The 13,025-nt window shown below is 38.7% G+C and overlaps 1 protein-coding gene and 1 long non-coding RNA gene across 3 annotated transcripts in view; both read right to left on the minus strand.

The window, feature by feature from the left end:
• Positions 1 to 6,558: 6,558 nt before the first annotated feature.
• Positions 6,559 to 13,025, minus strand: part of LOC311584942 — a 753,214-nt gene continuing 746,747 nt past the window's right edge. Inside the window, exon 2 of the long non-coding RNA XR_014775044.1 lies at positions 6,559 to 7,904. This is a non-coding gene — a long non-coding RNA (uncharacterized lncRNA). The remainder of the gene's footprint in view (positions 7,905 to 13,025) is intronic.
• MSR1 (macrophage scavenger receptor 1) overlaps positions 9,797 to 13,025 on the minus strand; it is a 60,923-nt gene continuing 57,694 nt past the window's right edge. For both annotated transcript variants that reach the window (XM_084759847.1, XM_084759848.1), the window contains one exon: positions 9,797 to 9,990. In XM_084759847.1, coding sequence (XP_084615973.1) covers positions 9,857 to 9,990 — 134 coding nt within the window. In that variant the 3' untranslated portion in view covers positions 9,797 to 9,856. The remainder of the gene's footprint in view (positions 9,991 to 13,025) is intronic.

Consider the following 13,025-nt stretch of genomic DNA (forward strand, 5'->3'; position numbering starts at 1 on the left):
TAAGAGGGAGTTGGCTGTGAAGTTTTGTCTCCTGGGGATGTATAAAGCTATATTCACAAAGTCTCACCAACATGACTGACTGGACATAATCTGACCAATGATGACATCAATAGACATGCTAATGTAGACGGAAGGAAGCTCGTGAGGCCTTAACCCTACACAAAGAACTGCAGGCAACTAAAGAATGATGAGAAATTGTCTTAAAGAGGACAGCACACACAAAGTGATTATCCCAACACTCAATGGTCAGGACTGAAAACATACATACAAGTCAGGATATACAGACTGAGCCAGTTGTATTCATGCATTTCGGGATATATACGCAAAACTGTATTTTTAAAATGAGGTAGAAGCTACGGTTTCAACACAAGAAAATAAATGTGAATATATAAGTCTTTCCATTCTCCTTATTCCCAAAGCATTTAACACAATTCTCAGCCTGTGTCCTTTTCTATTGAAAATTTCCTCTCTCCGTATAACTTCATATAGAGATCACCATTCTTCAAAATCAAGCCATCTTGCTTTTTTTTCCCCATTTTCTTTCATGCCTGCGCATATGACTGTGCACAGAGACCAGAAAAGAATGACATATCCCCTGGGACTTGAGTTATAGATGGTTGTGGGGTGACATGATGGTGGTAGATATTAAACCTGCATTCGTGAAAAAGCAGAAAGTGCTCTTACCCATTGAGTCATTCTCCTCAGCTTTGCATTATTCTTACTAATTTTCAAAGAAGTGTGTGTTTGTGTTTGTGTGTGTGTGTGTGTGTGTGTGTGTGTGTGTGTGTGTGTGTGTGTATGTGTGTGTACAGGTGCCAGAGTTGAGTCTAAGACCAGCCTAAATGATAATGTTAAACCTTGTTTTATAAGAACAAACAAAAATTAAAACTATATTTTGTAAAAGAATTTTCATTCAGAACATGCTGCTCTGGCAAGAGATCACATCCAAAGACATTCTATATCTGTGTGATCCGCCCGGAATACAAACACACCTTTGATCCAGCAGACAGAGGCAAGCAGATCTGAGTTCAAGGCCAGCCTGGTATAGAGCAAGTTTCAGGTAAAGAAAAGCTTAGGTCCAGATGCAATGGTACGTGCTTTTAATCCCAAACAATGAGGGTAGAGACAGTGTCTAGAAGGAAGCACCCAAGTTTGAAAGTGATGTCTACTTGAGTGGCAGAAAAAGTGACAATTCAGAGACGTTTTGACAGAAAAGGATATGCCTCTCAGGAGAAGAGAGAGGAAAAGGAAGCAACTTAAGGGGCAACACAGGAGGAGAGACAAGGCTGTTTTAATGGGAGAATGAGAGAACAAGCGGGACACAGGTGAAGACAGAACAAGCCACAGAACTAGGAGGAGCCAGGAGATTAGAGCAGATTGCTTGAGTTAGTATGAAGCCAAGCAGAACAATTCAGAGGCTGAGAGAAAAGCCAGATTGAGTAAGTCAGCTGGGAGGGAGTTTGAGCCAGAACAGTTGAGTTGAACCAGCCAGCCCAGAGCTCAGTAAAAACAAGAAAGGGTGACCTTACTAAGCAGTAAGTGGTGGTGCATGCCTTTAATCCCAGCACTGGGGAGGCAGAGGAAGGTGTATCTCTGTGAGTCTGATGCCAGCCTGGTCTACAATGGTAGTCCAGGACAGCCAGAGCTACCGAGAGAAACTCTGTCTCAAAAATTCAAACCAAACCAATAACAAATCACCAAACACAAACAAACAAAAGCAGTAAGTCTCAGAGGCTGAAAAACCTTCTAGGCCTAGTTTAGATTGTATGGAGGCTAGATGCTTCCAGGACCAAGCCTGGGTTACCAGAAGGAGGTAGTAAACCTCCAAGACAACAAGAGAAACAGGTGAATAAAAGTTCCCTTACCAATATTTCCTGGAAAGAATACTCAACTTCACAAGCTCATATGAAGGCCGGGCATGTATGATACGTAGAATTTAGAGCACAAATTTCAGGACTAGGTTTCCACTTCTCATTGTGGTTTCTTGTGATCTAATACAGGCTATGAGGCATGGCCAGAAAGTGATAAAATGTTAATTTTACGACCACTGTGTATGCTTGAGAAAATAACGCTTGTGGATTGATGGTTATACAGTTGAAACTAGGGTGCGGTGGGACTATCATGTACCTGAAGTCTGGCTATGGTACTGAAAATGTAGGCCTTTGACAAAATAACTCCCCTAATATTTTCCACACAACCCTGTGCTTTTTATGTGCCAATTAGGCCCTCGCTTAAGCTCTTTAAGGAAACATAGAAATTAAAGCAGTTTCTGCTACTAACATTGCTGATACCCAGCAATGCCATACATGAATTATAAAACAAAGGGAGATAATTACACCCAAATGACTAATCAGAATTACATAGAAACTCGTTATCAAATATTAAAAATCCGCCATGTGCACCTATAATTCTGAGTAAAGAATTAGGCCAAGCTGGATTTACTGAAAAGTAAAACAGTTTCTCTTTGCCTTTCCCTTTATCTTTCTACACAGCAATAATAAAAATAATGAAGCTAATTTAAATATTGTGAGACTGTAGGGCATATACATTTTCACAACATTATCTATTTTCCTGGTATGATATTTTTGAAGTTGCAATGCAGTTACATAGTTTTCCTTTACCCTTCTTCCTTCTTCCAAACCCTCCCATATACCTTTTGTGATCTTCCAATTCATGGTGTCTTTTTTTCCCTCCATGAACTGTGGTTGCAAATTGTACCACCAATGTGATACTGTGTGAGAGAGAACCAAGATATGGCACTATAAAGGAAGCATCATTGGTTTCTCCCCTTATGGTGGGTCTGGCTGAGCTTCCATTCCACAGCCACTCCAGTTCTAGTGGCTGCGGAGGAGCATCACTTCAGTTAAAGCAAGCTTAAGTGGGAATGTGCTCCCCACCCCACCCAACTCCCTGAAGCCAACAGGTAGGCAGCTTCTCTTGCACTTGCAGGCACCATCCCATAGTTGTTCCCTTCCTCCAGAGTTGTCATGATATCAAGCTGCCCTTTGACAATTAAAAACTCCTGGGCTCCAGTTTCCACCCATGTACCCATGGCTTTGTTTGTCACCGGTACTCTCTCAGTACTTTATCTTGTGATACACTGCTTAGAAAAAAATCTTGATGCTGTTGGGCACAGTGACAAGTGTATGTAAGCCCAGGACTCAGGGAGGTAGCTCAAGGCCAGCCTGGGCTACAAAGCAAGTCCAGGACCACCAAGACCACACAGAGAAACCCTGTCTTGAAAAAACAAAAGCCCAAACCAACCAACCAATCAACCAAACAAAAATCTTGGTGCCAACCATAGCTGTGTCTTTTAGAGAAGTCCAGCTTGCTTTCTACTTTCTTTCTGTTGCCTACTTCTCTACGGCTTTCCACCCCTCGCCTGGGACCTTGCATGCCACAGCTTCCTCAGGGCATGCTTTGAGAAAAAACCCTGGCAAGCACTCTATAGGTCCAGACAATATTCCTATGATAGTGTTTAAATGAAAAAAAAACTGGATTTTGTGTGGAGAGAAGGGTATATAAGGAACCAATGAAGACAGAAAAGAAATGAAGGGAAGAGAAAAAGTCAAAGGCATGGCTGCTCTGGAAAACCCAAGAAAAGAGGTTTTCGGGGCTGTTTCTATTGCACACACCACCTTCTTCCTCTAGTACCCCTGATTTTTGTGGCATGAAGGCTCATGATAACTCCACTTAGGATCAGTCTTTGGGAAATTTTCCTTTCCCCTATTTTATCCTTTTCTTCTTCTGCTTAGGCTAGAGCCGGATCTCTCAGACACTGTCCTTGCCAAGGATCTGAAGGCTCGGACATATCTTCCTTGTAGGTTTTTATCTTCCTTAGATTGGAAAACACTTCTTTCACTGAATTACAGTAATCTGAGTCCGGCATCATTTCCCCTCCCTGAAGATCTGGGTAATTTAAAAGTACCCCCCATTCCCCGACACACAAACACACACAATTAATTTCCTATTTTAATTTATAGAGCACTATCACATTTTTTTTACCTTAATGAAGAAATGACACATGGTAGTCTAATGTTGTGTTAAAATAAGAGAGGGTTGAGATTCAGATGGGAGGGGACATAGGAGGCCCTGAGAGGATTTGGGAGAAGGAAAACCGTATCAGAATATATTGGATCAAAATAATCTATTTTCAATAAAAAAAATAGGTAAAAATAAGAGAACACAGTTTGGAAAACAAAAGCAAGTGGAAAGTAACTTCTTTCTGTTTGCGTTTTTTGTCCTTTTATTACAATTTATTTACATTACATCTCAATTGTAATCCTCTTGTTCTTGTCTTCCTGGTCTCACCCTCCATCCCTCTTCCATCCTATTCCCCTCCCCTATACCTCTGACAGGTGTGGTCCACCTTCCTCACCACAGGTCTCATCTGGGTAGCCTGCATTCCTTTCCTCTGTGTTGCCATAGGGCCTCTCCGCCAAGTGCAGTGATCAAATCACGGACACCAGAGTTCATATCACAGGCAGTCCCCTGCTTTCCTCTCCTCTTCTCCATGTAAAGACTGAGCTGTGCATTGGCTACATCTGAACAGAGGTCTAGGTTCTCTGCTTGCAAAGTCCTCAGTTGGTGCATCGGGTTGTGCAGCCACCTGGGTCCAGATTCACTGGTCTTAATGGTCTCCTTGTGGAGCTCCTGACAACACATTCCATCCTTTACTGTAATTTCATGACTATCAAAGAAGGGAAGGATAGGGACAATTAGAAGTGCTTGAAAGCAAGTGGCTTTGGCATTGTCCATAATTCATGTGCGCCTTGGCTACTTAATAATCTCATCCTGAATTAAGTAGGTCATATAGAATTGTCTTGTTTTCTGTGTTATAAGGATAAGCAGTATATGCTAAATGTCTGCCATATAAAACTGGTGGACAGCCCCAATATACCCTCATCTGTACATTTTGAGAACCAACCTGGAACCACATATGCCATGAAATTATCTCTAGGTACCATGCATACATGGCACATAATTTTATGAGTAGAGGGAGTAAAGAAGACACCCAACTGTTGGCTTCTGGCCTCCATACACGTGTATCACACACACACACACACACACACACACACACACACACATACACAAACATATATTTCCCACATTCCACTTTGGAGGATCCCTAGGGCTTGCTGTCCAGATAGTCTAGCTGAGTCAGTGAGCCATGTTCATTGAGAGGTCTTAAAAAACACTAAAGTGGATGGTGAGTGAAGAAGACACTATCAACCTCTGGTTTCCCAGAATACACACACATATACACATACACAAACTTGCTCATATGGACACATGAACATACACACACATGCATGCACACACATGCACATATATACATAAATGTGCAAACACATACATGCACTGTAGGTTTCAACCTTTTCCAAACCTATTTTATTGGAGGATCTTTAATGCTTATACCTCCCTTCCAGCCCACCTACCCTAGATAAGAGAGAACAGAGGTTAATGGGAGCAGAAGTAGACCTTTTTGGACTCAGTGTCTGGGAGCATTTCCCCTGTCATAGTCGGCAGCATTTCAGCAGACCAGCAATTCAAGCAAAGTTGCTGCTGGAACATGGAACAGCAGCCAGCCAGACCAGGAGCCCTGAAGCGTTTTCTGGAGCAGTTCTCTCTAGGAGCATCCCGAAGTGGAGTAAAATGAACAGCCAAACAATACCAAGATCGAGAAAGTACCTCCCCCCGTATATATACTCTAATTATATACTAAGATGTGTTTCAGCTGGCAAAAACCAAGCCCCCACGCAAGGTGGTTCTGCCTTCTGTTGGATAAACATCACCTGTTCTCTCACAAGTCTGTTCCCCATCCCACACTTGGGATCAAAACAAAAACGTTGTTTACATTCACTACAATGCACATACACAGAAATGCACACATACACACACACACACACATGTATATATGTATATATATATATATATACATGTATATATATACATACATACACTTGCACATACACACAGATGCACTTACACATCAAAACAGAATTGCCTAGAGGGACTTCTCCTTCAGCTAAATTATTGCCTCATGCTTCTGCCTATCATATGCTCCTTCAAGGTTTCATAAACTGACTTAACTACCTTATGATGCCAAATGTTTAACATGTAATGGAGATGACTAACAAGCCCATTATTTCTTGAAGTTCCCTCTATATACTCCCCTCTTTCTCTACTTTTCTTCATTATATTCACTTCTTTATTATTCTATCTTTGATTCTTAACTTTCCCAGATTGCCTCTTCTCCCAGCTGAGCGCTCCATATATGTCATGCCGCTTCTCTGAGAAATACTTAAAATTTCAAATTGTTCTTTATTCCGAGTAGTAGATGTGGGCTCGCTTTGTTCTGCCGTTATATTTTCAGAGTCTGAGGGGTTGTTTTGTTATTTAAGGACAGAAACAAACGATGTTATTAATTTTAGCAGTCTTTTTAGGGAAATGAAGCATCAAAGACAGTTTGTGAATAACAAAAGAAATATACTCCATAAAGTTTGGTTGAAGTTGTATGCTCCTGAAAGAGATTGTTTATGGAAGGTTAACACTGTATTTCAGTCTCTTGCTTTATTCCCTGAAATTATTCCAGTATTTATTTCTCACATTTTTTTTTAAACTCAGGGAGCCCCATTGAACTCTAAGAGTCATATTCACTTCTACAGTTTTAAAATGAATGCAATAATGTTCCTTGTAATTTTTGCTTTTGACACTGTTGTAGAAAAAGAAACTACATAGCAATAGTTTTATGCCTTATAATACTTATTTGAAATCTGAGAATATATGATTCAATCTCAGCACAGTATTGCCCTCATAAAGAAAAGTTTAGCAGTGAAGTCTTAAACGTCATCTTACTTTAAAGGGCAACTTGAAGAGAACCCAACCCAGTACATACATACAATTCTGCCACAGCCGTTATTCTCATATCATTTGTGCCAAAATTTCAAAATATAGAAAACTTTTCCTGTGTTCTCACGGTACAAGTGCTACATTCTCCTTTTCTCTACTCTCTTGTCAGCTTTAGAAGCTTCAAACTTAAAAGTATTCAGCTCAATGCCTCACTACATTTTCCCTAAATTCCAATTAAAAGCCCAGAGAAAGTGCGTTTCTTACTATTGTTGTGCAAGTCATTGAATAAAAACAACTTATCACAGGATGGGTTCCCTTTGTCTCATAGTCCATCACTGCGGGGGAAGGATGGCAGGAGCAGAAGACAACTGTTCACGTCAGGCGACAGAAAGAAAGGAACATCTCATCTCCACTTACTTTTCTGTTTATCCAGTGCTGGGTTCCCCAAACAATAAGATGGAGCCACTAAATTCAGATCTTGTGTTCTCAGTTAAATCTCTTTGTAAATGCTCTCAAAGGGACGGCTAGAAGTCTATCTCCTGGCTTATTCTACAACCCCCTAATGTCAACCATCACAAACCCAGTGTTGTCAAGTTCACATCCAAATAGGTCACTTTTAAATGATAACATTTCACCCCTGGTCCCTGAAGTCTCCTATTAATCTCATGATGCAATACACATTTAGTTTGTCTTCACAGGGTGCCCCCAAATTCTCAAGAGTTTCAAAAATAGAAGTTCAAAGGTGAGGCACCAGAGTATGTGAGAAAGTCATATCCCACTCTCCACTCTACTGTGGAGACTGTTCTGTCCACTGGCTAGATCTGGGTAGGGGTTTAAAGTTTTATGGCCTGTATTGTCCTTGGCTGGTGCCATAGTTTGAGCGGGACCCCTGGGCCCAAATCTGCCTATCATAATGTTCTGCTTGTAGGCTTCTAGGACCCTCTGGATCCTTCTACTTTGCCATTCTCCCATGCTTCTCTCAGAGGAAGGACAGCAGGTTACCAAGAAGAGACTTGATACCCTATGAGCATATACAGGGGGAGGTAATCCCCCTCAGGAACAGTCATAGGGGAGGGGAATAAGGGGAAAATGGGAGGGAGGGAAGAATGGGAGGATACAAGGGATGGGATAACCATTGAGATGTAACAAGAATAAATTAATAAAAAAAGGAAAAAAAATAGAAGTTCAGATTCCCTTCGGAATATTACATAATCACTTAACTGTGAGTGTGTATTTTGAAAAAGTACAAGTTACATACTTCCAGTATATAGTCCTATAGAGTGAACATTTCCAGTCCAAAAGGGACAAACTGGAGCACAGAATATTGATATTTCACAGGGTGAAATCAACTCATATAATTCACTGTTGGGCACAGAGGTTCTTGCAGAAATCTCCTGATCTCCTACAGTACTGGGTCACCCGGCGAATTTTTCTGCTGTGTCAGCATACTTCAGCTTTCTCTTGGACACGTCCCACGCTATCCATGAGATTTTTCTCAGTGGCTGTCACTTGGTTCTTGCAACCCCACTTCAACTTAGGTTTGACCTTCACAGCTTTACATGTTGTGCTCCTGGGGGTTCTTTATAGGGAAACTGACCCCGATACACACTTCATTGCCTCAGTATCTCTCTGGTATCTTAGTGTAAAACTTTGTGAGTCCCTCACTCTTTTATTTTATACCATGTAGATGAGGCTCCTAAGTTCTGCTATTCTCTTGATTATATTTATTATCTGGTTCCTTTCTAGCACAGTTATTAGGGTCTCTGTGTACACTGGCGACTGATTGCTTGACAAAATTTCTCTAGGCAATTGTTTTCTAGCACAGAATCCCTTGAGCAGAATCTTCAGTTCAACTTTTGTCCTTTCAAATAAATTTTCATTTTTTTTTATAAGTTGGAGCCCTTCAGTGGCTTTGTCATCAAGGCATCTTATTTTTTTTCCTACTGCAAAATGTGAAGTTTTTCATTTCTAATCTCTTTAACAATCACATTTTTCTCTTTAACTTCTTTGTCAGCAACTTTAGACCAGTTTATGCTCCTCACTTGCTAAAACTGCACACTTTACCTATCTTCCTGCTCTGCTTGCTGATATTTTTCACTGCAGATATGGGTAAGAGCAGAGACTTGTAACAATGCCACAGCATGAAGCTATCACGTCTTGAAGTTCTATCCATTAAAAATATTACTCTGTTGGTTTTTACTTAGTCTTACTCCAAGTCTCTGAATACAAATAGAATAAAGTCAGAGTAGCTGCCAGCATGTAAATGTGAATGTCCCTTTTCAGCTCTTGATAAAATCCTTATTTCTTTCTGATAGCTCTGGAAACTGACCTTCAGTGTTTTCATATTGCCTAATTCCTACCAGAATAGTCCATTAAGCTCTCCTTGTGGCATTCTAGATCAACTGTAACCTATGGCCCCAAACATTTCCCCATTCTTCCAGCAAATTAATTTCACAATATGACAAACTGCAGGTTAGGTTTATGATTTTTACAACTCTACTTCTGGTAAAAAATGTTTTTTTTCTATTAGCTTTTTTCCTCATTGCCATAAATGAAGTGTGAGGAAGAATGACTTATTTTGATCCATGGCTTCAGGTCATCCATTCAAGTAGACAGAAACATGATGTAGATTGTCACTTTGTGGTCACTGTAAGGTAGCTTTCTCTTTTTAAACCTGTCTGCATCCCATGGAATAGTGCTGACAACAGTTCTACGCCAGCTAAACAACTCTGGGTATGTCCTCATATAAATAACCATAGTTTTTGTCTCCCTGGGTATTTGTTAATTATGTCAAGCTGACAATTAAAGTTAAACCATTACAAGAAATTAGGATGCTTTACATATAGACATAGAGTAAGTCTGATTAGTTTAAGAAGTTCTTCCACTCAGTTCAAACAGTCCCTTTTACCAATATTGTGAACCCATTAAAATTATTTTAGTAGAGTAGGGCAACAAAAGTAATTTTACAACATCAATTTCATAAATGTGGTAAAAATATGATACACTATTTGGTACAAGTGACTCCAGCATCTTCTGTGTGCGAACAGACGGACACGCCCCATTGCCTGATTTTACAGTTTTCAATAGATGATTCTCTCCCAAAACACATCACTTCATTCAGCCATATTGGACCAGTACCTGCAATAATCAGATACATCTGAATTAGTAAGTGTGGCTAAGTGTTTATGATTGCATGAGACAAAGCAATTAAGTCATTCACTAATTAAATTCATAGTATTAATTACTCTTTACGTACAAGTACTGAGAATATTAAATTGGCTTTCCTGCCTCAAAAAGCGGTATGTTTTGTAAGCTTGTAAACAATTGCACTGCAGATAATAATAGTTACAAACATCCCTGCAAAGTTCTATGAAAACCCATGTTAAAGGGTAATTGATTGTTTTTCTAGGGGTGCATTGGCTTTCATTGATAATCTAAAAATAAGGAACTCTTGGTAATGGTAGATCTGTGTAATGACATGATGATTGAAGTGTTTCTGGATGTTAGACTTTTGATGCACACCCAGAAATGAAAATATTGACAGGGAAAGAACTGTACGACAGCAGCTTCGTTTTTTTCCTATGCTTTTAGCTATTACTGTATTTCACTGAGCATTGTCTAACTTACCAAATATCCTATCTTTAAAAAATAAAACTACCATTATTGATTTATCAAAGCATTTGTAAAACTAACCTATAAGGAAACTCTGGATTGAAAATAGTGTTGATTTTAGGCACAAGTAAATGAGAAAATGTACAGGCTAAAACACATTTACTTCCTCTGAGGTCATTCACAGTTCATTATAATGAAGAACACTCAGTCACTGGTGGACTAAATACCAAATATTATTCTAATTAATAAACAGACTAATTAACAGACTAATTGAAGGTGAATTAAATAGACTAGTTAAAGAGTGTATTTTATCAATAAGAAAACAATTGCTTTTGAAAAGGAAGTTGGATTATAAAAATATAACTTAAAAATAAGTGCTTGGAAATATTTTTCTGATATTTTCTGGAGAATTTTTAAGCCTGTGAATATTCTCCTTGCTTTTACCATTAATATATTTGAGAAAAGAAGCTTTAGGAAACTTTTGAAGTTGTGCTTACATCATTTTTGGTTGTCTATGTCAAATTGCAAACCTTCAGATGAATTTTAAAGAACAAAGGGGTAGATGGTGAATCACCAGGAATGTGTGCGTACAGAATCAAGCCGCTACTGGTGATGTTAAAATCAATACTGTGGATCACACGTGATCTAAAACACAGATAAAGAATTCCTATTATAAACAAAAATACCTATTCCATTTGGCAAAGATAGCCTGGAAATCCTTGATATTTTAGAATCATCTCTGCGCATCTAAAATATAATCAATGTTAATGGCTGTAGGAAGACATACTTGGCAGGTTAAGTTGATTGTTGGACTGTGTTATCAAAACTCTTCAATTATACATTGTAAGCCACTGAAATACACACAACATCAGATCTATATTTTAAGGTTATATGTGAGAGTGGAAGTTTAATGGAAAATTTTATAAGGGAGAAAGAAACTCCTTAAGATATATTTATAGAAATTTTCTTTGAGTATTCATTTTTTATTTGTTCCTAGATTAGAACAGAATTTTTCATATATAACATAAATTGGTGTACTACTCATTTAAGATTAAGTAATTTTTGTCTCTACTAAAAAATATTGAAGCATGAGACACAATTTGGGTTTGCATTTTCAAGCTAATTATATTTTTTATGTAACCATAATTAAATTCTCAGAATCCAAAGATTTCCTTTTGCTTTTATTTGTTTGTTTTCTCCTTTTGCTTGATCTGAGGGCCTTGGGGATGTTAAGTGCAAGTGACCTACTCCCGAGAAACACCTCTAGTTTTCAATGTTCCTATTACAAAAAAGCAAAGGACTTGGGGAAACACTCAAATACAAAAATAGTAATAATAAGTTGGGTTATTAAAACATTTGCGAAATGTCTTCAACAGTATTGAGTTTTTGTGACTTAAATATTAAGGCATAAAAAAGTAATGTAAGGATATATAATATCATAGGCAAAAACCTTGACTAACACTTTTTAGTTCTCAAATTATTTATTAGTTTACTATTTGTGAATGTTTGTTTGTGTGCATTTTCTTTTCAGTACATCAAATCTTAGAGAAAGTTCTGCAAAGCCCCAAAAGGGACTCAAAAAATAATGCAGGCAAATAATAGCAATGTTTGTTCATTCTCATGCTATCATGGAATGAAGACAGGCAGAGGAATATTGACCAATCATACGCATTGCATGTAAATATAACTAAGCAGAGGTGAAACTGCAGAAAAGCAAAGGTCTTGTCACTCATGTGGAAACAGTAGGATGGAAGGGCTCCTGGCCTCTGTTCCCAGGCTACCGTGATAGGTTTGTTCTGAATTATTTTGTAGCTCTGTCCATTTGGTCCCAATCTTATACTGTTTTTGTCATTCAGGGAAAAAGAATTGAGCGTGAGAAGTATTCACTTGTTGTAGCTATTCCAGGAAAAGAAAGAAAGAAATTTCCTAGTCAAGTGCTGATATGTCAGCACATATGGTTCAAGATGCTGTGACGAGGCAATTCATGGGTGCTAGCGTACAAGGCTGTGATGATGACAATGAAAACGTAAGCATATTCTTAAATGGTTCTTATGTGACAGGACATCCTAGCGGTTTGTTTGATTTGGTGCCTTATTGAATCCTCCACTAATACTAAAAAATCATTAAATTTCATTTTGGTTCTATTCTTCTATTAACAGAACAGAAAACCATGCAGAAGTGGGAACTTTGCCCAAGGACACGTGGAATCCCTAGGTCATGTCTGCCTAGGGCCGATCAGTGTTCACTGCTTTCCTCTGTATTCTGAAATTTAATCACACCATGAATCTGTTTTGAGTGAAGAGAATCTAAATCCATACTCTCTTGGAATGACTTGCACCTAGGGGCTGATGTTCTAGGTAGATAAATTATTTGACGCCACCAATGTGTTTGCAGTTTATAGTTTATAGTTGCATCCATAACTTCTGGTTAATGTTCTACGCCTGAGCACAGATACAGGTAATATAACTTAAGACACTTTCAATGACTATATCTTTTGTAAATTGGAAAGGACTCAGTAACTGCGGGAACATTTTGAGTACTTGAAGATGATGTCTAAGGTA

Source organism: Acomys minous, assembly GCF_964271855.1.
Source record: "Acomys minous genome assembly, chromosome: 15".
NCBI classification, from domain to species: domain Eukaryota; kingdom Metazoa; phylum Chordata; class Mammalia; order Rodentia; family Muridae; genus Acomys; species Acomys minous.